Source organism: Fringilla coelebs (assembly GCF_963513975.1).
Source record: "Fringilla coelebs genome assembly, chromosome: 15".
Classification (NCBI taxonomy): domain Eukaryota; kingdom Metazoa; phylum Chordata; class Aves; order Passeriformes; family Fringillidae; genus Fringilla; species Fringilla coelebs.
This window is the reverse complement of record NC_140041.1, coordinates 1,021,749-1,049,591: the sequence shown is the minus strand read 5'-3', so window position 1 is coordinate 1,049,591 and position 27,843 is coordinate 1,021,749. Positions and strand designations below refer to the sequence as shown.

General features: G+C 46.9%; 1 protein-coding gene across 1 annotated transcript; it reads right to left on the bottom strand.

Annotated features, from left to right (window-relative positions):
* Nucleotides 1-9,789: 9,789 nt before the first annotated feature.
* Nucleotides 9,790-22,740, bottom strand: GABRP (gamma-aminobutyric acid type A receptor subunit pi; the record flags this gene model as incomplete). Its single annotated transcript, XM_084215957.1, has 9 exons — nt 9,790-10,104; nt 10,998-11,191; nt 11,723-11,875; nt 13,093-13,230; nt 15,632-15,714; nt 16,523-16,740; nt 18,410-18,477; nt 21,220-21,329; nt 22,685-22,740. 9 exons carry the CDS (start codon nt 22,738-22,740, stop codon nt 9,790-9,792), a joined length of 1,335 nt encoding a protein of 444 aa, XP_084072083.1.
* Between the last annotated feature and the right edge of the window lie 5,103 nt (nt 22,741-27,843).

Below are 27,843 nucleotides of genomic sequence, written 5' to 3'. Positions count from 1 at the left end.
GACTAGAGCTTGGTGCAACATCAAATGTGATCCATTCCTGATCTCAGCTAAGGGCTCTGAATTAACACTTTATTTACAAGCTCTATGCAAGAAAGAGGCAATCCAAGTCAGCTGCAATTGACTTTAAACTCTCAGGTTTAAGATGAAAGATGCCTGATATCATTAAAGGACCCTTTGTTTGTGTCTCCATACATTTTCTGCTCAGTGTTTATGGGTGCCTGTGCTTTGCAACACAAAATAACGTGGTCCATGTTTGGCTCTAAGAACAATGTGCAAAGGTTTAGAGCGCAGGCAAACGTGAGCAAACTGCTGCAGCTTCGGAAGGAGATTCTGCTGAAGTGTTCCATGCTGTGCTCATCTTTTCAAAGCACTTCTTTGCCTTAGTTTCTTAAGATGTGCTTACCCTGCAGGTTAGGAAGGAAGATGAAAGAGGTAGCTTGGATTTCTTTCCGTGCTTTTTCTGTGTGTATATGGCAGCCAGCTCAGGGAGATGGCTTTGCAGGGTCGTTTCTCACCAGGTGTTGCACTGTTCTTTCTTCATCTCAGGATTTAGACATGCTCCCTATCTCCTGGCAGAAATCTCCTTTCCTTTGCCCTGCTGCTGAGATTTTGTAGCTCACAGGCTGCTGTTACCATTGTTCAAACCACATGCAGCTCACCAGCAATCCATCTTCCTGGTTGTGGGGGTGGAAGTGAAGCATCATGGACCTGCAGCCCTGAAGCATGGCTCAATGCCATGGGTCAAAGATCACCACTACCTACAAAAGAAATGTCTCTGGGTGCTAGCTTAAAATAATCCTACGTGGATCATGGTTTGAAGACAAACACATTAAACTAGGACACTGTTAATAAGCTTTAATAAATAAAATAAAATAAAATAAAATAAAATAAAATAAAATAAAATAAAATAAAATAAAATAAAATAAAATAAAATAAAATAAAATAAAATAAAATAAAATAAAATAAAATAAAAGTCATGCTTGTGGCCTACTTTTCTTAAAATCTTCCACAAGCAGCTTTTCCTCCTCTGTTTTTTGTTCATGGTGTGTAACTCCTTGCATAAGCTCAGTGAAGGATGCATTTTGTTGTACCAGCCTTGCATCCTCTGGCTGCATTCACAAAGGCAAATCTTTTGAGGTCATGTATTTACTTTTCATCCCAAACATTTCCACGGCTTTTCCTAAATTCAGCTCCCGTACCTTCTGCACCGTTTGAGATTACCTCTTCCTTTGAGTTAAGTAGCAGGCTGCTTCAAAATCACTTCCTTCTCCTGAACAGCACAAAAAGCAATTTCCCCCAGCCTACACTGATGACATTTTTCAAAGCCAGCCTGGAGACAACTGCAGGGCACTGAGTTTTTTCCTCTGATCACTGGGATAAGTCATATTCTGGATGTGCAAGTTTTTGCTTTGAGCTCTGAATCAGACTGTAAACAAGTAAATTATGTGTGAAATTGATGCTTTTAACACTGAGAGCCAGAAAAAAAAGCAACCTCAATTTAATGGGAAATACATTCTTTTATCCTATTTGATGTGTTTTATTTCACCTTTCTTTATCAAGTCTTAATTGGACATTTAGTTTTGCATTATAGGCTCTTGTCATCCCAGTCTATTTCATTATCTGTCTGTACAGCCTATGTTACAGCTGTAGGGGATGTATTGGACAAGGATTTGCTAAGGTTCATACGAAGTAAAGGAATGTTTATGCGGGTGAAGCCATATGTGCAAAGTGGAGCTAAAGCAGGAAGGAGCTGCAGGCCAGCAACACCCCTGGCAGGGTGAGGTTTGTCTGGCATCTTTCAGGGAACCTGGGATCTTAGTGCTGAAAAACAGTGAGTGTATTGCAAGGAAGTACCTCCTGTGAGCTGGCACAGAGGAAACCCATCACAGATATCCTAGAAAGCACTTTTGGCACTTACGTGACTCATGAAATCGGAATTCTTGGTGGGTTCAGCCTCTAAATTAAGAACTGGAAGTGCCTGCAGTCTCGTTTGCACAGCTGCCACCTGGCAGATGACCTGCAGCTGAGGGTTACTTGGTCACAGATTCCTGAGATCACCTGGAACAAATTGAGGTTAAAGCACTGTGGTATGACATGGAGAAACGACCTGGTAAATCTCTGAATGTCTTTCATTATCAAGCCAGCTGTGACAAGCTGAGGAGAACTCCCCACACTGGATGGATGTGTGGCAGTCAGAGCAGAGGGGGGGAGGGAGAGAGAGCAGGATGCACAGCTGGGTTTGAAGAGGCGCATTAAAGGCATAGTCCCATCTGCTTCAGGAATAAAATATGCATTATTTCAGGATGTCTCTAATCCCTGAAGCTTGCTTTGGTAGGGAAAAGTGCTGATATTCAGCACAAACCCTGAATAAAACCCTGAGTATATTCCAGAAGAAAACAGGAGCAGCAGTGGATGAATGTCAGCACTGGAGCTGCAGGACAACCAGCGCTGTGCCGTGTGCTTTCAGCCAGGAGCCCCCAGGTGCTGTCTGCAGGGCAAGGGCACTGGAGGCTCACAGCCCCAGCGAAGGCAGGAGGCTGCAGTGATGGGGAGCTGGCTGCCCTCAGCTGGGAAATGACACCTTGGAGAATCATGCCCTGAACAGGGAGGTGCAGCAGCATTCACGTGCCCTGGTCTCAGCAGGAAGGGCTGTGCAGCAATTTCCCTGGCTTTCCCCCAGTATTTCCATATGGCATGATCAGTGCAATGAGCTCTGCCACCTTCCTGTGGAAACCCAGGCTGGATGATGGGCAGGGAGGGGACACAGCAGAGCAGCCCAGGGCTGTATTATGTTCAGCTTCTGATTTGTATCACATTGTTCTGCTTTGTATCATAATAAGTAATGTATGTGGCTGATGCAATTTGAAATTCTGTTGCTGGTGATTTTTGAGGTACTGCTCCTTCAGTTGCAATATGGTTTGGCTCTTTGTTCAGTTTTTATTTGTGTCAACGTGAGTTTTAAGTAAGTGCAGGTTTCAATTTGGCTCCTGCCGGACTTACAGACCTGGTTCCTACACAGGCAAAGGAGTCCTGGAAGGAATAACAGCAAAATACAAAAATCTTCCACATGTTCCTTCTACCTTCTCTGTCCTGCAGTGGTTCCTCTCCTTAAACACCTGGAGTCAAGTTTAGAAACTAGAGTGCTCTGTCTCTTAGGCTGTTCTAATTACCTATACTTGAGGTTCCTTAGAAATAGAAAATCTTGTGTGACTCAGTGTGCTTCTATCCAAGGAATTTTATACTTGCATTATGTGCCCAAAAGAAGCATCAAAGAATGTTAAGCCTGTTATACTGGGTCAGAGAAGGCTTCAGGTGCCTGTGCCTGCAGGTGGGTACCTGCATTACTGTCTCAGTTTGGAAAGACAGGTGCCTGCTAAGGAAGGCAGAAGCCTCCCCCGAAACGTAGAATGCAAACCATCCCCACCCCCTCTGAATTGCTATGAGTTTTAAATTAAGGGGCTCTCAGGCAAAAAATATGGGAGCAGGAAATAACAGTTCTTTAATAGGGAAGGGGAAAAAAAAGGATAAAATACAACAATGCAATACACTAGAACAACACTGACAGAGTCAGAACTCAACCTGACACCCTGTGGGTCAGGGTGTTGGTAGCAGTCCAGCTGGAAAAGGGGCTGCAGTCCTCCTGGAGTGTCAGGCGTGGTTCTGTTGGAGCAGGGGGGTCCTGTAGGAAAGGGGTGTCTTCTTCCTCCACAGATCCGTGGAAGTAGAAGCAGCTGCTGTTCCTCTGGGCAGTCCAGTGGAGAAGAGCCGTGCTGGTGTGTCAGAATCTCCAGGTTATATCCGGGTAGGAATACTTGGCTCCTCCCTCTGGACAGAGCATCTCACAATGGGATGTTATAGTTCTTATCAGTCATGTGGTGACATTCAATGGCCTGTTATCAGCAGATGTCCCCTGCCGAGGGAGGAGTGATTGTGATCAGAGAGAGATAAGGAGAACTGCCCACTTGACACAAGACACCTGCCATACAGATGGCAATAGAATACATCTTGCCTTGCAATCTGGAACAATTACCTCCTACTGTACCCATCTCCTAGGAAAACTTTTCCCCCCATAGTACCGAGAACTGAGCTTCAGTCAAGGTGCTTAGCTCACCTCAGAGCAGTGTTTAATTTTGTTGAAGTAAGTGGCAAATGGGCATGACTGATGCCATGTGCTGCTTCCTCCCAGAAGTGCTGACTGGGGCAGTCCTGGGATCTCCAGATGGGGCCTTTTCTGGGGCCAGTCCAATGTGCTGACACTGCTTTCATCTCATCATTAGTGCTGTAAGCACATGAACTATAAGTTAATCCTACTGTAACATGATTATTAAATCCATTAATCAAAGGCAGGAGATCCATAATTAACTTATTCTCCGGCATCAAGTAAATGATTCTGCTATGAGCTTTAAGAAAGCAATTGTTCCCTAATATGCAAAATACAGTGGAGCTATTGGACTATAATTGTATAATGAAATTATAAATTTCGCATATTTTAATAAGATTTTAATTATTTTCTTTGTAGGTTAAAATGTAGGTTCATTTTTTTAGGGTTTAACATATAATTAAAAAAAAAAAATCAAAATTAATGTCTGTCCCCTACCTGTAAGCTGACCTTTCCATGAAAGGCTTTGACCAGACTTTTGGTGACTCACCTTGCACCTGTCTCCAACAGTGGCTCAATGTATATTTCTCCTGTTATGTATTTCAGCATATTCATTGTGGGTCATTGCAGACAAATTTAACTTGAAAAGATGAAAGAAGTGCCTGATAGCACTGTGCTGGTACCAAATGCTGGGCTTGTTTCAATACAGGTTCACTGACTCATCTTCCTACAAGTTATTTCTTTCCAAGGGGCCAGATGTATCAAGGGTTCTTTTCAAGCCTGTTCAGTGTCTCTTCTGTCCTTTAAGTAGACTAAATTTCTGAAAACTCTGCAGTCTTATCCAGAAACACCTGAGCCTCCCATCCCAGAGCAGAAAGGTTGGTCCTGGAAGCATCACCAGCTGTTAATCAAGCATTTCCCTGAAGTCATTCTCTTGAGAGGTGAGAGTTGCAGTGAGGAGACTGCAGAAGGACAGGAGGACATTTCACCCATATGCCCTGCCCACATTTCCAGCCTGGCAAATCCAGCCTGCTCCTCTTTACCCTTTCTCTGTACACTTTCATCATGTATTGCCCTATAGAATCAAAAGCCATAATTGTTCCTCTTCCTGTTGAGAGGAAGCCATGAACTTTTGTGGACCTTCTGCCTTTGTTTTGGGAATGCTTTTTTGTTACATGAGGTAATGGTCTGGAGACAGACACATGACACAACACAGTGATCAAGATCAGCAAACAGCAATGAGTTTATTGTGGCTGCCCTTCTTATGGGGCTTTGACTCTTCCAGGCCCAGAGAGCTGAATGGATGAGACCTCTCTCTGCCCAGCTCTCTGGCCAGTGGGGTATCTGCATGTAAGTTTGAACAGGGCTGCGTGAGGTCCCTGTTACCTCTTTTCTAAAATGAGCTAGGTCAGCCAAATTGGATTTGTTATGGCTAGATTTACAATCAGTAACTTGTTTAGTTACAGACTAGCTGTACTGTGACATTTTTCCATGAGCCCTCTGTTTTGCCCAGACCACAGTACTTCCAGGTGTCATGTTTTACTGCAGTTTCATGCAGAGTGAAGCAATTTTTGTGTCAAAGGCAGTGGCTGCATACATCACCAGTGACATGGGAGTGCTACCAGATACAGCAGGGCTTCAAAGACACCAGGGCTTGGAGAAAACCCATCAGACCTTGGCCCACAAACCCCAAGAATAAAAGAGCAACGCAAGAAAGAGTCCTGCACATGCTGCCAGCTGCAAGCAGCAGGACAGAAATGGGGCAGTGGACTGGGGGGCCTGCAGGCAGTGGGCAGCAGAGGGTGGGAAATACAGGCAGGGCTCTCACCTCTGCTACAGGGTATGGCTGGCATGAAAGTGTCCAGCAACATCCATGTGTGCCCCTTGCTATTCTCAGCCCCCTCTGGGTTCAGCATGCAGTAGGATGTTGGAAAACCGGCCTGGCTCCTGCTGCAGACCTGCAACAAATGCGCTCTAAGCATTTGGAGAAGGGCAGGAAGAAAACAAAATAGAAAACCCTGACCCAGTTCTGACTGCAGCAATGTTTCAAGGTGCTTTTAGCAGACAGTCTGAGCAGCAGTGTCATCTCTGGCTGCTGTGGGCGCCCATTCATCCCTCCCCTGCTGGGGCAGAGGTAGGAGGAACACGAGGAGGCTGAAGCTCAAAGTTGACACTGGTGCTGCTACCAGCAAAGTTCTTCAGAGTGGCAACCGCAGTGTTTCCTTGGAAAGTTTAATAGAAAGGGAGATCTCCAAAACTTGCAAACAATGAATACAGAGTAATTTTTATTGCCAACCTTAATGTTGATGGATAGGACAGTTTACCTTGTCCAATTTATATAAGAGCAGCTGATACAAAATTACTTCATAGCTGGATATTTATGAGAAGTTTAATTTCAAATCATGTAGTTTTTGCTTCTGGTGGTGCTGCAGTTTAGCCTATTATTACTGGGAACTAATCTTTAGGATATTCCAGCTGTAACTGCTGGGCCTGTCTGTCTACAGAGCAAAGTTAATATTTTCCAAAGCTAAGGAAACTTTATAATGGAAAGTCACATTAGCAAAAAGTACCTGTCCCTAAAACCAGCCAGGAAATCCAGCACAGAGAGGAAATCTGGGGGATGTTCCTTCAGATGCTCCTGCTTTCTCTCACAGCAATACTGAGTCTTCTCCCTGCCAGTGAATGCAGAGATATTCAATCTTGGTCCTCCTCTAGAAAAGCAACCAGAATCCAAGCTGTGATATAAGCAACATTCTCTCACCTTGTCTCTGCTGCACATGAATCTTGCATAAAATACTCCTGTCTCTTGAGGGAAATAGGATTCACCCCTGGAGCCAGGCCTGAGCCACATCAAAGCAGCAGAGTCATAACAAAAGCTGTGACTAATGAAAGCAAGCCCTGAGAGCAGCCACCTGCTGAAACCACGGAATTGTTCAGGTTGGAGAAGGCCCTTCTGGGAAAGGGTCTGTAGCATAAGTCATGTAAGGAGCAGCTGAGGGAGCTGGGCAGGGGCTCAGCCTGGAGAAAAGGAGGCTCAGGGGGGACCTTGTGGCTCTGCACAGCTCCTGACAGGAGGGGACAGCCGGGGGGGTCGGGCTGTGCTCCAGGGAACAGGGACAGGAGGAGAGGGAACGGCCCCAGGCTGGGCCAGGGCAGCCTCTGGTTGGATATTATGGAAAATTTCTTCACTGGAAAGGCGGTGGCATTGGAACAGACTGCCCAGGGCAGTGGTGGCGTGCCCATCCCAGGAGGAATTTAAATGCCATGTGGATGTGGCACTTGGGAACAGGAGCTAGTGGTGGCCTTAGCAGGGCTGGGGGAACAGCTGGACTTGATCATCTTGGAGGGCTTTGTACAAAGAAATTCCTCGTGTTAATGTTAATATTTGGTGGCTAGAGTCAAACACATAAGGACATTTTAGTTGGGTTTTAAAGAAAGAAACCAATACAGAGAAGAGATAATGATTTTTTTTTTTAGTAGAGAATCTCTCTGAGGGGTTGTGTTCATATCACAAACATTCACTTTATTACATTTTATGGAATGGACTTCAAATGCCGGTATATACAAGCCAACACTTCATTATTGGAGTGTGTGTTTATCCACTTGCCATTGTCAGCCTGTTCCACTCTGTCTTCTTGTGCTGCTCTTTGTTAAAGTGATGATTTATGAATATGTGGGTTAGATCCCTCAAACTACAGTGTGGTAAAGTGGTTCAATAAAAAGTCATTGAAGTAAAAAATCTATAGTTTCACATGCTCTGTTCACCTTCTCTAGGAACCCCCAAGAAGAGATCCTTAAGCTAAGCAAACACTGCATGCAGAGACTCCAACATCAGCTACAAACTGAGAGACCTCACCCAGTCAGAACTCTGCTGAATGGAGCCACTGCAGGCAATTCCAGTTCTGCACACATAACAGCAGGATTGCCCCCTCTCAGTAATGAAAGCAGCACAGACCAAAAAAGTGTTCCAGGTGGGGGGATCTGCCATAGAACATTCATTTTACAATCAGCAAATAAAGACTTCTGGTATTCTTAAGCTACACAGCACCAAATAGCATTTGGTTTTTAAATGAAACTGTGTGGCCACACCACATTTCATTTATTTTTAAAAGAAAACTTTGACTTCTGCTGATTGCAGGATAAACAAAGCTGACTTCGGGGAGTTTCCAGAGCCCAGTTAGAATATGATTTTTCTCAAAAAAGTAACAGTGTTTCAGCCTGAAAGTGAAAGTGTGAGAGCGATAGGGTGAGCGTGTCCGAAGGAGAGCAACAAGGCTGGTGAGGGGCTTGGAACACAAGCCGTATGAAGAGCGACTGAGAGAGCTGGGATTGTTTAGCCTGGAGAAAAGGAGACTCAGAGGTGTCCTTATCACTCTCCTCAACTTCCTGAAGGGTGGCTGTGGTGAGCTGGGAGTTGGTCTCTTTCTCCGGGCAACAACAGAGAGAACAAGAGGACACAGTCTCAAGCTGTGCCAATGGAGATACAGGCTAGAATTAAGGAGGAAGTTTTTCACAGAAAGAGTGATCAAATACTGGAATCATCTGCCCAGGGAGGTGGTGGAGTCACCATCCCTGGATGTGTTCAAAAAAAGACTGGATGTGGCACTTAGTGCCATGACCTAGTTGAACTGTTAGAACATGGGTTGGACTCGATCATGTTAAAGGTCCCTTCCAACCTAGAAATACTGTGATTCTGTGATTCTGTGATTTAGACTGGCCTACCCCAACCCAGGCACGTTTCACAGCCAGCAGCACTGCTGACTTGCCACAGCTGCACAGCCACGTAAAGCAGGGGATGACAATTGGCAATTTGTGCCTGTGGCTGGTAGGGAGTGAGAGCTGCTTGTAGCAGTGAAGGCTGAAGGAAACATTCCCCAGGACAAAAAATAATTTGTGAGGAAGACACGGAAAGTGGTAGAATTTGTTCATGTGCTGTACAGCAGGAAGAGTATAAGAGATGGGTTACAAAATGATTTTGCTGCCTCTATTTCATTTTCCCAAATCTCTGAAAAAGTGCAGCTTGACAAACAACAACGCTCCATCTGTCTCAGGGATGGGGAACTTCAGCAAGTGAGGGTTTTCTCAGTGAGTTACAGACTAAAAGCAGTGAGGCCCCACAGTGCAGTACCAAATCACCATCCTGGCACTGCACCATCCAGGACAAAGCAGCACCATGCACAGGAGCATCCCACTGTGCTGCACTGCACCGAGCTCCTGCTGCTGCCTCAGGGCTCTCACTGCAACAGAGCAGCTATTGACACAACAATCACAGTCCCTCTGTTCTCTCTGGCAAACAAAGAATAACAGTCATGATTTTATTCATCCTCTGGGACATCCTCTGGGACATCTCATCTTGAAGGTTCCAACCTGCTCCAAGCTACCAAAATAATTCTGCCACCTGTAGCAGTCTGCAGCTGCCAGTGCAGTCCTGCACACCCATCTCCAGCTAGGGGAGGTGTGGAATGAAATGCAGCTATGAGCAGGAGAGCCCAGCACAGCCACTCAGCTGAACAGCTGCTGTCAGAGTCAGTGCTGCTGATGCATGCACACCTCACACACTTCTGCTGGGTACCTTGGGAAACACTAAAAAGCTTTTTGTCCACATTGAATTCACTGAGGTTAGGTACCTGGATGCCCACTGGCATATTTCCACTTCTGCTGAAGTAGGAGAATGAAGCAACTAATTTCTACTAAAAATATAGATAATAAGCCCAGTAAAACACATTGACCACCATGAAAAACAAAGGGAAAAGCAATTTGGAGTAGTGGTCCACATTGCCAGGGTTCTGAATTGTGAAATAACCAATGATCCTGTGCATTTTGTTCCTCAAGACACATTTGATTTTCTCATGACTTTTCATAGTCAAGTCACTGCAGTTAACATTATCACTGGAAATCTCAATGCTTGTGAAGCTGATTTTTTGTTTATAGCTGGTGATGGAGTTTTTGAGGATGTTGGTGATGTTAACTTCTTCAATTTCTTCAGTCAGTTCATTTGCAGGCCCCTAGGAAACAAGAGTGGACAGTTTTAAGGTCTGTCTTCTCCTGCAGAGGAAGAAGACCATAAGGATAAAGACATAAGAGTACAGCTTCATGTTGTCATCCCAATACTCAAACACACCTTTCAGCTGCTGCCTAATCCTGGGAGGGCCTGAGGTCCAAGAGATGCTTGTTTCCACCACTGTATTTCTAGAGGTATTTTCAGATCCTTGAGCAAGTTTTACTCTGGGTAATCCAACATCCATCTCCTACAGGATATCCATCTCTTCCTGTCTACACAGCAGCTTAATGGCTGGGAACTCAGTATTGTGGTGGGAAACCTCCTTTTCCCCGACAGGATTTGGGCCCTTCATGATAACTGGACTACAGTCATACCTGATTATTTAATTCCTCACACACTGAGTCCTTGTACAACTCCCTCTCACAATCCCCACAGAACACTGTGGGACAGATGTTTGGAAGCAGCTTCTGGGAAGGGAGGAAGAAGGGCTCAGTTTTCCTCGGGTAGAGGGAAGTACCTCCCTCATTGGAGTTATTTGATAGTGGAGTGAGGAGTTGTGTTACACTGGCTCTTCTCTGAGTGTATTTGAAAGGAGCAGTGGTGCTTGCTGCTCACATGAGCTCAGCTCAGGGCTGTGGACCCAGTCCAGTGCCCAGCCCAAGTACCTCTCTTGAACCCAACAGGACTGCCAGCTAAGGCTGCTGCTCACAAGTCTGCCAGAGACACAGCATTCTATTCATGTGTTTGTTACACACAAAAGTTTAGATTTAGTGCCAGTTAGGAGAAGCATTGTGGATGTATCCAGAGCAAGAAGATCCTTTGTCTTGTTCAGTTAATGGAGAACTGATTGCTGCCAGTCCAAGACCACTGGACTTGTTAAGGTACATCGGGCCTTACCTCTTCTGGTGCTTTAGCTGCACGCTTCTGGGAGGAGCTGTAGTGAGCCACTGCATATTCCACAAGGGCGCCAAAGATGAAGCTGAAGCAGATGCCAAGATAAACATCAATGGCCTTAATGAAACAGTTGGTTTTTGAAAGTGAACTTCGTGAGCCAATCATCAGAGTTGTCATAGAAAGCACTGTTGTAACTCCTTGGAAACAGAGAGACACTTTTCTTGTGGACACTTTGGAGAAGTCTTGGCCTACCCTTCTGTTCATGTCATTGCTCTCTATTGCTGGCCGGTTAAGGCCCATCACTTCTTACCAACTCCAAATCTTCCATCGTAGCAACTGAAATACTTTTGCAGCATTCACTAGCTTCACGCAGGCTCTCCCTGCCTTGGGGAGCTTGGCTCCAACAGGCAGTTGGCTCTCTTCTTTTTCATGCTTTCAGTAAAGAAATCCCTCCACCTTGCTTTCTCCAAAGCACCCCCCCTGTGCCCGGTCCTCTACTCTCTGCAATGGATCTCCTGAGAGCTTCAGCCACACACAGCCCTGCAAGTGGGCACGTGTCCCTGCCACAGCATCTCCTCCACACCAACCCAGCTCCGCCCCAAAGAACAGCAGAAGGTGAGCAGACCCTTTATCCCTGAGCAGGTGGCTCAAGAAAAGTACCATCCACCCAGCCTTCAAAGGCTCCTCTGTCTGCTTAAATCTTCTCCATTCTTCAGGCAAGAACTCACCAATGCAGGTTCTTGCAGGCACTGAGTCCAGTGTGATCCAAAAAGAAACCCAGGACAACATGACAAGCAGAGTGGAGGGCACATAGGTCTCCAGTATGAAGTAAAGGACATTTCTTCTCAGTTCAAACTGTAATATCAGTCGTGGGTAACTGCCTGTTTATGAAAGGAAGAGACTTGGTGAATGGGAGGTTCCCAAGGACCCCCGAAGTAAAACTGGGACAGCCCAGCCCCAGCACCAGCTGATGGAGCTCAGCAGAGCTTATGCAGGTGACACACCAGACACAGGAGGATACACACAGCACTGACAGGCAAAGAGGCATCTGAACAACCCCATCTGAGCAGCAAATGCCTTGCAAAGGGGCTCCTGCCCCTGAGCATAGCGAGAATGTTACAGCAGGGCCTCAGCTCCGAGCAGAGCAGGGCTGATGCTCTCACCCACCCTCTCACACTCAGCACAGCACCTTTCCCAACACCTGCACTGAAGGGCACTGCCAGGTTCAGCCTTACCTGATGGCTGAAAAAGAGACAAAACATTTGTCTCTTGATGTCAGCAGGCTCTGGCTCACATGCCAAAGCACCCCTCTGCCTTATCATCACAGAGAATCAGACCCCCATTTTCATTAGTGACTTATGAGGTTTGATAATGGTATATTTTTGAGCTCTCCATCTTTTAAAAACCAATTTGTTGTAAATACTGATATAAGGGTTCTGAGGCTGGATCAGTCGTGTTTTCAGGATGTATTTCTGTTCTATAAACAACAATTCCCTTTGAAGCATAGAAACAAAGTCCATGTTGTTCATGGGCTGTGTACGCAACAAAACAACAAAACACTGTTATTTTTAAAACCATGTCATTCTAAGGAAGTTTTGCCCCCTTTCATACTATCTGTAATTGCAGAAAAGAGTATTTTACACTGATGATGAAAAAGACATTGAATTCTGATCTACAAAAATATGTTATTCCATCATGATAGAATTGTAATTTACAAATAAATGTATATTTAAAAAATTAATTTTACTCCTAGTTACTGTAAACATTGCTTTCCACAGTACCTATACACTGCACACCTGGATAGAAGGGATAGAGTTTCTTCAGGTATGTGTGGAGGAAAATAGGAAGAAGGAAAGAAAAATTAAAATTCATCAAATGAACACAGTATATTTTAAACTTCCATCTTTTTGTGGATTTCCATCTTACAGAATATCCTGACTGCAATTAATAGGATGTCATCACCTTTCTGTTCATCTCTTTTTGTGAGATTAAGATCTGCTAAAGGCTTTACTGGTTCAGGACTGAGTCAAACGATCCCAGCCCACAGAAGGAGAGGAGATGGGAGAGCTTTCCCTGCTTTTTCCTCTCCCAGATGTACCTGTTTCCTGCTGTGACTTGGAGACCAGGGTGTGGTAGCGCTCCACCGTGTACTGGGAGAGCCGCAGCTTCTCCATGCCACGCACGGAGTTGTTTCCCCTCAGCCAGGTGAAGGTGACATCGTTCTCATCGTAGCCCCCTGAGGAGAACACAGACACTGTGTGACTGCTGTGGCCAGGGAGAGCCCAGCTGTGCCCTGCTCTGCCTCCTGCAGGGAGCAGAGCCCTGACCCAGCACTGCAGAATGGACAGAGGCCCTGAGCTGTGTCTGACCGCACGGGGACATCGGCTGTGCTTCCTTCACCGCCTCTTGGGGGAGATGAAACAGGAAAGCCTTACAGATATGATTGCCTGGCAAAAGATTCTGAGAATATAGAAACTATAAGTGAGATTGAAATGAAAGCAAGCTTTGAGATCCCTTAGGTACTGAACAACTGGAAAACAATGGCATGGCCAGCTGAAGGTAATCCCTTTTTGATCAGACAATACCCTCTGCTTGCAGACAGGTCCAAGGGGCAGAGCAGACCCTGCCAGCTTGGCAGAAGGGGCCCAGAGAGGAGTTTTTAGGGTTTAAAATGTAGCACAGTATGGTAATGTAGTGATTTTTATAGGCTTTATGTAAATGCTATAGGATTTGTATGTTGTACTAGATTGGTTAGTGAGAATCAGAATATTCAACACAGAGCCCCTCACCACAGAGCAGAAGCACATTTCACTGAGTCATCTATTCAAGTGCTTCAAAACATCAGAAAATGCATTTTCAGTTAGTCAGGAGCTTGCAGCTGAGACTGCTATGTGGTTATGACTGGGTGCACATTGTCCAGGAAACCTGCTCATCAAAACAACCTTTTCTACACATCATCCCTCATATCCTCAAAGGCATTAAGTTACTGAGGACAAATAAATGCACACAACATTTAGGTAACACCAAATTCCTGCCTCAAAGCAGTGGGACTCCATATATGCCACCTGAGTGTGTGCCTCCAGGGATGACATAACCTCAGGTTAGACTGAGGGATACCTCAATCTGAGGGGTAAATCTTGTATTGAGCTGCCATCCTGCCATTCCCTTCAAAAATTTGATTTAATTTAGGAAACAAGTCCATCAGTTTCACTGATTTAATTCTTTTATTAAGAGCCCTTCTTTGAGACCATGAGTAGGGACGCTGTGATTCTGATAATAAACCACTTGTCCTGGTAGAAGGAATCAGATGAAGTTGCAGCTCTATTTACATCTAATTGTGTTTTCTCATTAGACACAAATTACCAGAGCTTGGGCGTGATGAACTCCTAAATTAGGTGTCCAGAGCATGAATCCCTGAGTAGAATCCTAAGCATGTGACTTTTCAAAGTTCCTAAGTGCTTTTATAAATCGTGGTTAATCAGGAAAATTTTATAAGTGATAGATTGTTGTTAATTCATCTGGCGTATATTTAAATAGCATTATTTCTGGGCACTTATCCTAATGAAATCTCCAGTGGGCAATATGTATGTAATTTCATTGGAATTATACAGCAACTGAGCATGATGTAGGACCCAATCAGTTTTAAACCAGGCCTAAACATGCTCTGCTTTAGCAGAAGAGGCCAATCATTATTATTTCAGGAGTTATTCTTTGTAATGAAGTTAACCATGGTGAACTAATATGATTTTAATGTGAAAATAATATGTGCTTCCTTAGGTGCTTCATGCTGCAGCCCCAGAAGTTAAAAATCTGGTCTTTTCCATGCTGAGATGGTGGAAGTTTGGTTTTGTGTCATGCAGCAGGAGCTGGCTGCCCGCTCATCACAGGTCTGGAGCAGCAGCACTGCCCTGCTGAGCTTTGGGACAGAAACCCTACAGTGGCCCACGTGTCCTTGGAGTCTTTCTCAGCCAGCATTGCCTCAGGTGAGCTTTTAATCTAACTGAGAGCAGAACTCACTGGTAATTCCTCTTCTCGAGACTCCTCAGTCTGATACTCTTTGCTGACAAGGGTCCCATCCTCTGTACCCCCTCCCTAGTGGGCGGGCAGGGATCACAAACCTGGGTTTGGCCCTAATTTCAGCTCAGGAGTTTGAGAGCCATGTTCAACTCTAATTCTAGTGAGAACCACCCTCACCCATGTCCTTTTACAGTGGGGATTTGGGGGCTGCAACAGGCTGCAACCTAAAGATGTGAGAATTGTTCCTTCTTGTACTCTGTCACAGGCATTTATCCCGCAAGTTAGTTTTGAAGAAGCGGTGTGTTCAAAAGAATCTGAATTTTGAAAACCAACCAACATTACTTCATCCTTTCTGTGCAAGACTGAATTATCTGCATTTCAATAAATATTCTTTATTACCACTTTTTTTGCATAAACTGCACAGGGACAGGAATTCTCTGGGCTCTGGATTACAAGACAAACCTTTGAAGAATGATGACACAAGTTGTTTTCTTTTGGACATTATAATTTGCAGGAACAAAAATCTACTCCAGAAAGCCACTGCGCTTAATCCAAATATTCAAGATGTGTAGTTACTTATGAATTAACAAATTTAGAGTTTTCTAGAACATTATACTCACAGCTTTCTAGCTGCAGTCGACATGTTTGGGTGTCCATAGGGTATTTTGACAGGTCCATGTTACAGGCAACAGTAGTAGTGATTCTGCAGGGAAAGAAAGAACTCTGAAAATTGCAATAAAAGCATGTTTTACACAGCAAACGGATCACAAAGCTCTGCTCTGTCAGATTATTTGGACCTATGATATGAATTAACTGAGAACCCTCAAGAACAAGCACTCTCTGCAGCCACCTCAATGAAAATGTAGCCTAGGGAGGAATTTTGCTTTGACCTGGTGGGATATAGAGTGCAGATTCACATTTTTTCCCCATTGCTGCAATTTGCTCATCTTAAGGAGTCAGCACTTGTGACTTGAGGTGTGCAATGACTAACTGCACACGTACTCTGGCTTTCTCTGACGTGGAGCAGGTGAGTTTTACTCTGCAGCTGAGATAACTGGGACCCAGTTAATGCAAGCTAAGGAGAGCACTGTAGGAATTGCTAACTCAAGTGCTGGGCACCTTCCTGCACTTCATGGACAAATACACTTCTTGGTAAAAAACAGAAGTCATCCCTGGATAAGCAAATGGCTTCCCACTGTCAGTTAAATTTGTGATACCTTCCTTCCATTCTTCCCCTGCCCCCATCTGACTGGATTTTTCCTCAGTGACACCTAAACTTGTGAGCTTTCTGAGCAGGCCTCAGGACACAGGCTGTACCGTGACGGGAGATCCTGATCCTTGACTGGCATTTCTGGAAGCCAGAACTGGGGGAAATGGACCAGCACAGAATGCTCCCAGCCGGCTCGTTGACCCCACACTCATGACCTGTGACAGCTGGTACCTGCCCCCGTCCAGGGTAATTCTGGAAATCTATTCTGAGCCAGCAGCAGCAAAGCCAGAGGTCTCTGTACCTTAGGGCATACAGGACAGTGCCGTTAGAGAAGAGCCTGACCAGGCGGTTGCCCACGGTGACGTCGTGCAGGAAGGACCTTTTGGACTCCACGATGTACGTGTCTGGCACCCAGAGCAGCTCCACCAGGCGAGCATCCAGCGTGAAGCTCTTGTTGCCATGGAAGACCAGCCGAGGGTCTGTCCAGCGCTGCCGCAGGCAGATGGTGGCTGTGTAATCCTGCGGGACAGAGCAGAGCCTGGGGACGTGTCCAGGCACTGCACGGCACAGCGGGGACACACCGCGTGTGGGACAGGGACAGAACACATCCCTACCTAACCTATCACAGCCAGGCTTCAGGCTTCAAGCTTCGCTTTCGTCACTGTTTCATTCACTCTGAAATATTTCTAATACATTTCCACTCTGAGGTGTGGAGTTTGAGGACTAAAGATTATACTTACAGTACGTTATATTTTTAATGAGCAGTTTTTATAACTGATGCTTTTGTGCCCATTTTGCAGGTAAGAGAACAGATGGGAAGCACACACCTGAGGCCACCCCACAAGTCATTGACATTACAGATCAGTCATTGCCTAGAGCCAGGAAACTCCACACACACTATAAATCTGGTTATCAAGGAGGCGTTGGCACTCCGGAGAAAAAAGGTAAGTGAATCCAACCTTGTTATGTCAGGAACATCTTAAAAAAAACCCAAACAAGTAAAAGAAAAAAACTTGTGCCTTCTATTTTAATAGGAATTTTGAATCTAAGAGCACTGGGATTAACTTGAGTTTGGCCTGCCAACATCAACCTGCAGCATTGAATGGAGCATTCTCACAGTGCCCCGCCAGAAAAGAATAAGCAGCATCCACTCAGCTCTGAAGCTGATGCTTTGCTGAGCCTCCTGGACACCACAGGCAATGCTGGACTATTCAACTTCCTTCTCACAAGGGATGCCACACAGGACTAATTTTTTTCTATTTCCACAGGGTCTGATTTCTAGAAGGTGCTGAGTTTTTGACCAGTAGGACTTTTGGAACCACTTCTTTTTTCTTGTAAGCCCACATTAATATGGCATCTACATAGTTGTCTTAGGGTGACGTTATGACGCTTGCATTCCTAATTGTCTGTTCTGTTTATGCTGGGTATCAAGTTTTGCACCTTTGAGACTGGTTCTGAAAGTGCAGGGGGGGAAAAGAAGTATGCAGTTTGTTTTCAGAAACTGCACTTGCTCCCCCACATTCCTTCTCAAGGACTGTGTTGTCTGCAGCACAGACAGTGGGACAGAGCTCTCCTTTGCTTTTAGTTAGTTTTTAGCTAGAGGAGGCAGAGAAGTTCCCCAGACTGTGTTTTTTCCCTTATTCTTGGAACTGTTCTAACCTGCTCTAGACTGAAAACCAGAAAATCACCAAGAGCTCATGCCTGTGGCCCACCAGGTCCGGGCCATGGCATCCCAGCACCGGAGGGACTGATAACAGATTGAGTGAGCCAAGCTCCAGCCCATGAAAAGGACTTTCTGAATTTGCCATCTCTTCAGAATAGCGAGAGGTTTTATTGTTTAATAATATTAATTTTTTATGCTTGTGTATACTTTGCTTGTCAAATAACCAGGTTTTTCCACTTATCTCCAAGGAAATATTTTTGTGAACCAGCTGGGGGAGGGACCAGTTGAATCTGCTTTCTAGAGGAGCCCCTTTGGGAGTTTCCTCCCAAATTTGCCCTAAACCAGGACAACAATCTGCAGTCATAAATGAGCTCTGTTTTCATCCCACTGCTGAAAGTGATCAACAGCCCCCAAACAGCAAAGCAGTTTCAAAATGACCATTCCTGTGGACACACAGGAATACATGTGAAGTCTCTCAGGTATATCTCAATCTTATCTTGTAAAATAAAAGTTTTTTTCACTTACCATGTCACTTTCAGATATACTAGAAATACTTGCAATGTCCAGACTCATTGCGATTTGCACAGGTTCTCCTGCAAAGGGAATGAAATGCTTCAGCAGAGAGAAGGGAAGTGTGGAGGGCACAGTAAAGCCACTCAGGATGTCGTGCAGGGTGGGCACTGTCCTCAGCCTCACGCACTGTCACTAAGACTGCAGAGGCCCAGAGGGTCAGGCACAGTTTCAGGGCATTAGGCTCACAAATTCTGTGATCTGAAATGCAGTTGTCACTGTTGGGGAGCTGGAGTTCTGTGTTTGGTAGCAGAGGGCAAATGCCCATTCGCACTGGCTGCAGAGCTCAGCAGTTTGGGTCAGCAGCGGCATTGGCCATTGGACAGGCAGCCACCGTCCCTTGATCGCAGCCCTCAGCAGGCACGGAGCGGCCAGGCCAGCAACCTCTGCACAGAGCACTTCCCACAGCTCAGGGAGGGCTGGGCAGCCCCGACTCCTGGCGAGGAGCCACCGGGGGGATAGAAGGTCCCTGGTTCCCGAGCACTCCCGGAGCGCGGAGCGGCCCCGGCCCCGGCCCGGTTCAGAGAGAGCCGCGGACCGAGAGCTGCGAGCGCCGAGAGCACCGCCAGGGGGCAGCACCGCCCGGGACACGGCGGGCAGACACGGGGACACGGGGGGACGGGGGGACAGGGACATGGGGACACGGGGGGACAGGGGGACAGGGACAAAGGGACACGGGGGGACAGGGGTACAGGGACAAAGGGACACGGGGACACGGGGGGACAGGGGTACAGGGACAAAGGGACACGGGGGGACAGGGGTACAGGGACAAAGGGACACGGGGACACGGGGGGACAGGGAAAAAGGGACACGGGGACACAGGGACAAAGGGACATGGGGACACGGGGGGACAGGGTAAAAGGGACATGGGGACAAGGGGACACGGGGACAAGGGGGACACGGGGACACAGCGAAAAAGGGCACGGCGACAAGGGGGACACGGGGAAAAAGGGACACAGGGACACGGGGACACGGGTCAAAGGAACACGGGGACATGGGGACACAGGGACAAAGGGACAAAGTGACAAAGAGACACGGGGACACGGGGTCAAAGTGACAAAGGGACACGGGGACATGGGGACAAAGGGACACAGGGACACGGGAACACGGGGACACAGGGACACAGGGACACGGGGACAAGGGGACACAGGGACAAGGGGACATGGGGAAAAAGGGACACGGGGACATGGGGACACAGGGACATGAGGACATGGGGACACAGGGACAAAGTGACAAAGGGACATGGGGACAAAGGAACACAGGGACACAGGGACATGAGGACATGGGGACACGGAGACAAAGGAACACGGGGACACAGGGACACAGGGACAAAGTGACAAAGGGAGACGGGGACATGGGGACAAAGAGACATGGGGACACAGGGACAAAGGGACATGGGGACAAAGAGACATGGGGACACAGGGACAAAGGGACATGGGGACACGGGGACCCCATGGCAGACTCAATGTTTTCCAGCACGGCCCTCTCTGCCCACGTGACAGCAGAGCAGGGCCTTGCCTGGCAGGACTGCTGAAACTGCTGCTCATCACACGAATCATAGTGAGGAACGAGCAATGGATGCAATTTATGAAACTCTTTCCAGGTGGTTTTGGCTCTGATTGTTTGTTTTAAAGGGTTCACAAATTTATTTCATTTGCAGAAGATGTGTATTTTCGAAAGCAGCTGTTGTTCCCATCTCTGTCTATTCGGACTCAAAGCCACTGCATTTACTGAGCACAGGACACGGCTGTGAGGACTCAGCCTCCAGGAAGGTCACACAAGAGTCCTGGCTGGTTTTGTTTAACATTTGCTGCAGATGCAGTGGATCTCTGCTGTGTTGCAGAGAAGCCTCTGCTCACTGGTGTCACAGGATTTAGAGGAGCTTTTCTAGTCCTGCATCAGGTCAGCCATTCTAGGCAGAGCAAGATGGTAAATTCTGTATTGTCTCAGACATTTATTACCATGGCCAGAAAAAGGAAGCAGCTCAGGGCTGCCAGCAGCAGGTCAGTCTGCAATGGGAAATATCCATGGTCTTGTGTAAGCCGATGGGGAATTTTTTGGTCAAGAAAGGTTTCATTAATGGTTCAGGCACTAAACAAAAATTAATAGAAACAGAAATGGTCATCTCTGTTTCTAAAACTTTCAATGGTACTTTTCAGGTTCTGAATGTCATTCTGGAAAACCTGTTCCTCTGTGTGATGACAGCACCAACCTGGAAGGTGGGAGGCCTGACACCCAAATTGCTGAATAGTCTCAGATAAGTTCCTAAATTCCTGCCTGCTCCCAACTCCCCAGAGTTTCACTAGGGTTTGAAACAGATTTGTGTCGCAGTGTGAGCTGAAAGCATGTGTCAAAAGTCAATATTCCTGGCAAGAAGAATGGCTTTGTTCCTCTAGAGCTGCATAAATAGCTGTAATAGCTGTACATGACCAAAAGTAAAGCAGAAAATCACAAGGGTCAGGCTCTAAACAAAAGCTTGTACAGCTAGAGCAGAATTTAAATATTTAGTCAAGTCTTTAATAGAGATGTTAAAGTTTATAAAGTCCCTGATCTTCACCTCACAGCTGGACCTGATCCCAAGCCCCACACATACATGCACCAGCTATTCAAGGCAGTAGTGGATGCAGAGAAAGGGCAGCCTGGGACACCAACTAATTTAAAAGAAACACAACCTCTGAAACTGCAGCAAGGTTAAAGCCTGCTCTCCCCTCCTCATGAGCATTACAGACTGATTTTAAATGCTCCCTTGTGTGCAGCCAACATACCACCAAAGTAGGGCCGGAGGTATTTGTTGTACCCCAAGGGGAGGTTCTGAAGTCCAGGGAGGGACGTTGTGCCTCTGCCATGCAAGCTGGATCCGTGACCCAGAGAGCTCCTGGCAACACAAACACCAACTGTTACACGCTGGGCTGGGCACATCTGGCGTGCAGCTGCAGCTGCTTCCAGTTTGTGCTCAAACAAACAAACAAACAAACAATATAATATAGTTATTAAAACCAAGTAGATAATTGAAATCACAAGCATTTGCTCACATTGGTGCCCTGGCTGAATAATTAGCACCTTCAAGAGGTGGGAAAATGGCAAATTGCCTCAGCTGATAGTTACAGGTTGCACACACAGTATTTTAATGTTCTTAAAATCCAGGTCACACACACAGTATCTTAGGGAAGTTCCGTTCAAACAGAGAAATCAAGCAAGATCTGTAGATAACAAGCCTGAGAAATAAACCCCAGTCTCCCCTTCTCACTCCTCTTGTACAGTCTATATAAGGAATATTATTTTCTTTTTTCCTCCCATTTATGACAACCTGAGACAAATCTCACAGCCCAGCAGCTCCTCCTCTCTAATCTCCAGTCCCCTAAATAAACTTCAGCTTCATAACATGAGTGTCAGCTTCTACAGCTGCTGTCAGGAATAACACTGGAGGGGAAAGGTGGAGGACTGTGCACTTCACAGACACCCCCTCAGCTCTGTGGGCTGTGTGCTCCAGCTGCTGGCTATACCGAGGGTCCAACTCTAGATTACAATGTCAACATTTACATTTTGTGGCTGGTCATTGAAGGCAGAATCTGTGTTATGAGGCTGACAGCTCTGTACCCCCGCACAGCCAGTGAGAGGGGTAGGGTGAGTGCCAAGGTGCAGGGTGGCACAGTCTCACCTAAGAAAAGTGTAGCCAGTGAAAGGTTAGGAGTTTGTTCTTGCTTTGGGCAGGAGGAGGTGGGAGGCAGAGCCTTTGCTGCTCCCAGTGCCAGGAGCCTGCTCTGGGCAGGAAGGAGCCATGGAGTTACTCTCAGCTCTCACCAAGGGCTTTTTTTCTGTTTCCTTCACAGCTGGGTCAATAGGGCCTTGCAGCTGCAGGATTTAGACTAAACAGGACCTTACAGCAGAATCAGGTTTTGCACAGTATATATGTAAATACTTCAACAAATGTGGGACTTGTACTACCAAGGATGGTAATAACAGAGCTGGGAACCTTGTGGGAGGCAGTTCTGGTAAAAAACTGCAACCTGTGCTGGTTCTGAACAGGAAATCAGGGGTTGCACTGTTAATGGACTTAACGTGGTTTAGGGACCTATGCAGATTGCTCTCTCCTATACCCCATCCCTGACTGCACCCTGCCACCTTTGTACGGGCTGGATAACTGGAAGCATCATTTCCTTTTGACCCACATTATTTATGTGAAACATCATTCAAATGTTCCCTTTAAAACAAAACAAACCCTACACTTACCTTTGGGTTGGAAGGAAAAGACACAGACCGAAGAAGGAAAAATATCTGCAGAACATGTCTGGAGATTGTTTCTGTATTTGCTCTGCTTGTCTGTAAAGAAGAAAAGAAAAAGTCCTGTGGTTTAAGAAAAATTATTTTAAGGGAAGGAGACAGGGAGAAGAAATGCTGCACAGTCAGAACCATTGCAGAGTGATGTTTAACATACCTGATATGCAGTGGCTCCTGCCCTTTTTCCTGTCTAGTATCATTTTTCAGCATGTTCTATCACTTACCACATAAAAAGCCCTGGTGACAACTCAGGTCTTGAAGTCCTCGATAAATTCTAGCTCCTCTCCTCTCCTCTCAGTATGGGATGGCAATAGCTGATGTTGAGAATGGCACCACGGGAACGGATTGATTAAATAGGAAAAGGTGTGGGTAGCTCCCAGAGCAGTCAGACTCTGAAGCCAAGAGAGATCCTGCCCACAGATGGCAGTTTCAGCCTCTTTTAGTCCCAGGCTCCCCTGCCCAGCCTCACAGAAGTGCTGTAACTCTGTGCTCCATTGATTGTATGTGGGATAAACCCCTGCTCTTAACAGCAAAGCCACTCAGCATGCAGCAGAGCATGAGCTCACTGCACTTCAAAGGGGTTTTGTTGACTTTTCTGGGAGTGGAACCAAGTTTGGCTGCTGGCCCAAGATTCCTCGGGCTTGAGCTGGCCTTGGAGCAGGTGCCACAGCGGCAGCTCTGAGCTGTGCTCTGCTCCACTCTGATCTCCAGCTTCCTGCTGAACTGCTGCTCCAGTCACACACCTTTTTTTCAGAACTAGCACCTCTCTCATCACTCATGGCATTTAGAGCTTCCCATGTGGCTGCACCATAATACCCCAAACATCATGAGTTTTCTGCTTGGGTCATATCCTTCCTGTACAGCCCAGAGGACACTCTGCCTCCTCAGCCAGATGCACAGCTCTGGTGCTGTGCCATGGGACAAGCAGAGCACCAGGAAATAACAACTTTGCTCACACTGAGCCTGTAAAATACATTCAAATACTATGAATGCAAGGCATCCCAGTGGAGAAAAGATGGAGTTTTTTCAAAACTCAAATGCTCTAGTACCTGTCCCACATCTGAAAATCCAACAAGGCTTTGCTCTTCTAGCCCATTCTCTGAAATGGTAGTCAGATGTTTCTAGATGCTCTCAAGGGCTCCTCACTAAAATGTGAGGATGCAGGACCAGAGAGAGAATCATTTATCCCCTCACAGCAATGTTAGACCACAATTTTGATTGAAAAGAAGGAAGACAAATCAGACTTCAGTTAAAGTATGAAACTTCATGAACTTCAGCTCAGGAACCTGTCATGAGCATCCCTAATGAATATCCCATGTTTTGCACAGGATGACCATAAAGACAAAAAATAAACCAAAGACTGGGAGGCAGTGAAATGGAAATCTCTAGGTACTCCTGGGCAAGAGAAAGGTGACACCAGTGCCCAGAGCTGAATATAAGCACAATATTTCTTCACTGCTCAGCGTGTCAGTTAATACAACAGCAATTCTGCTGTTATAGGGCAGGAGCTTTCATCAGAGATTACCAGTAGTGGGAAGAAATTGTAATAAGGTTGTGTATTTATGTTTCTCTGTCCAGCAAAGGGTTTCATTTCCACAGAAAAATGTAGCCTTAAACAGTGTTAGGTGGCCAAGGGCATAGTCAATACACCAAGAGGCTACAGCAAACACATGGCCACAAAATCCCCAGTGAACACGTGGGAATTTTTCTTCCAAGCTTCCAGGTAACAGGTAAATGTCAAACAAATGTGCAGCTCCCCGGTAATTCAGGATTGCTCTCCTTGATCATCTGTGGTGTCCAGGACAAAGGAGCCTTTGCAGCCCGTGCTGGCAGGCACAGCTGGGGGAGCTCAGCGCTCAGTCCCTGCCCCGGGAGGAGCAGTGGGACGCGCTGAGCTCTCCCAGCAGGAAAGGAGGGATGGACAGGGTGGCTTTCTTGTGTCTCTGCTCTGGCTGAGCACCCGCCTCGGCAGCACCTGCCCAGGACGGGAAAGGAGCCGGCAGGGCTGAAGGGAGGGAGGGAGGGTGAGAGGAGCTGCAGGTGACGCATTAATTGAAGGTTTGACAATCCGCTGACAGATAAGCACGCAAAGAAAAACTAGGAGATGGGGCCTCGAGGAGCACAGTTCAGACACAATCATTCATCTTACACATCTATTAGTCTGTGTTCCTGCAGGGCAGTGGAAGCACTCCCCACTTCAGGAAGTTTTGGGGGAAAACCAGCCACGTACCCTCCTGAGCCCCTCCACGGCCCACATTCACCCAACACATTTATTCTGCTCTTGCAGGCAGCACAGTAAAAGCTGCACTGCAGCTGCACATCCTGTCATGCCAGCATTCAGTTTTCCTCAATAAATACTCAATATCTACAATAAGCACAAAGGTATTTCATCTGGATTGGTTTCCACATTACCTTGTTTTTAAAGGCCATTCAGCGCCATGTTTCTTAGTGCAATATGGAATGAAATACAGTAGTAAAACAACCAAGAATTTTTTAAGTCAGAACAGTTGTCATTTTAAAACTCTCAAGAAATAGCATAAATGTTCCCCACTTCTAAGAACAGAGAAATTAAGGTGCACAGAGGTCAAGTTATTTGTTTTGAGCGCCATCAGTAAGACGATCTGCCGAGATGAACGAGCCTCCTGCAGATCACGTACCAACCACGAGGCTCTGCGATCCGAGCGAGGAGCTGCTGGTACGTGACAGCAGCACCGGCAGCCGCACGAAGGCACTGCAGCGTTCCCCGGCTGCTGTCTGAGCCGGCGCTGCGGAGCAGCAGCACCCTCCAGACCCGCACTGCCTTATTTCCCTCCGCATTCCCCACATTCCACTCGCATCCACTGCCCCAGACACTGCACCCCTCCCTGCCGGGCCGTGGGGTTTGGCCGGGGGCAGGCATTGGTCTGCCAAGTACCAGCTTTATTTAAGCTAATTCCTCAAACAAGTGACCATCAATAACTGCTAACCTCCTTCCTAAAAGACACAGATCAATTGATATAATATTATAACTCCTTTAAATATTAATGCCCTAACAGGGAGACAATTGCAGGGCCTAGGGACTCCTCCACTATTAGAAATTATGCTCCAGCATTAAATAAATTAACTCAATAAGTGTCTTACCATGAATACAAATTCCTGCTTAGGGCTTGCAGATAAAATTATTTAGAGCTGTTCTTTGAGGAAAGATGAGGTGTTTAAACTTGCAAAAGAGCGAGGGCGGCTATATTCATTAGTCTTTTTTTCAAATGAACTGCTTTGTTTTAAACTCAAGGCATCCCTTTTAGAAGGGAGGAGGAAGAATCTGGAAAATTGTAATATTTCTTCCTCTGGGCTGCACAGTTTTGGTCCTGCAAAGATGCAAATGTCTGCTCCAAACTCCAAAGGCAGCTTGGGGCCAGGCCAGCTGTGTCCCACTGGTGCCCAGTGTCATCAGCAGCACATCCCTGCAGCACAGAGCACCTGCAGGACACAAGGAGGAGTCCTGCCTGGTGGCACTGCCAGCAATCTGTGCTGCTGCCTTGCTCCCGTGGTGTCTGGCAGGAGGTGGGCACGGCCATCAGCTCTGAGAAACTTCATCTGGATCCCCGAGGCTGGAGGGAGCAATTCGCCTTGCCCCGAGGGAAGTCGAATTTTATCTCAAAAGTGCATGCAATATTTTTGGTTTTTACTTTTCAGTTTGTGCATACAAACAGTTCAGAACTGCAAGGTACACATGAGGGACACAATTCAGGATTAAAAAAGAGCTACACTGATTCTACTTGATTGAAACAGAAAGGTTTGTAGAAGAGACCATAGATTCAGCTTATTTCTTTTGCTATAGATAGAGGAAAATTCCAATGAAAGCCGCACACAAAGACCCTCAAACACAGAGAATTTTACAAATGGCTGAAGGAGTTTGCCTCGGCAGCAGCCTCCTCCTTCTCCATGCCTCCCCTTTGCTGCAACAGCTTTGCACAGGTACTTGCTGCATGCCCAAGGGATGTATCAGGGAGCTGCTGAGCTGCTGTGACACAAACCCAGCAGGAATGCTGCTTGGATGCTGCAGCTTTTACCCACAGCATCTGAATTCCCTTCTGAGCTCCCTGAGGGCTGGGAGAAATTTAATGCAGGTCTCAAAAGGGAGAAATTGACACACAAAGAGAATGTGGACAGGGAGAAGGGGCGCAGTCTGCTTGGGAGGGAGTGAGACACGAGCAGTGGCACGAGTAGTTCTGTTTCTCCCCTCCGTACTGGCCGCCACATCCCCAGGACTGAGAATCCGCTGTGGTGCCTGGGGTACCATGGCAACTTCAGGCACCCCCACGCCCTGGCACCTGTGGGGACCATTTCCCAACCCTGGGTCAGCGCTCCCAGCTGCCTCAGGTTCCCCCAGGGCTCACATTTACAGACAGACCGGCCCCACTCTGGCCCAGTGGCCGATGCTCAGCCCTGGACAGCCCACACCATCCATCGGCCACGGGCACCGCGCCAGCACGTTTAGGGCCATGCAGCTCTTCAGCTCGAGCTCGGGAAGGTGTCTGTGCCAAGATGTGCTAAGAATGAGTGTCACAGCAATCTGCACAGTGCCAGGTGAGAGCAGTGCCAGCCCTGAGCAGCAGGCTGCATCAGCCGTGCTCACCCGCCTCCAGCCCCGCTGCCACCCCCTGTCCCAGCACCTCGGGGTCCCCGCTCTGTCTCCAGGGCTGATCCTCGCTGGGGCCAGGGATCCTGGGGCATTTGATTCCTTAACAGGTTGCTCTGTGTGCTGGCACAGGGCCACAGAGGGAGGATATACCTTATCAGCCCTGACCTGGCTTTACAGCCTGCTTGCTGCTTTGGTTCTGCCTCCCAAGAGCAGAATTCATTGCTGGGCTAGAAAATGCCGATAAATCAATCAGTTCACAGCACATTCATTTTCTGTAGCTCTGCACTGGGCTCCTGGCGGCTTCAAACAGAAGCAACACCCACTCATACTACAGGGAGAGGTGAGGGTGGGGCTCTTGCCAAAGACTACCTGCAGAAAGGAGCACAGGCAGGGCAAGGTGGGGGCTCAGCACCAGCAGTGAGCTGGAGCCAAAAGCCATCCCAGCAGAAGCACTGCCCTTTAAGGTGACTGCCAAGCCAGACCAAGC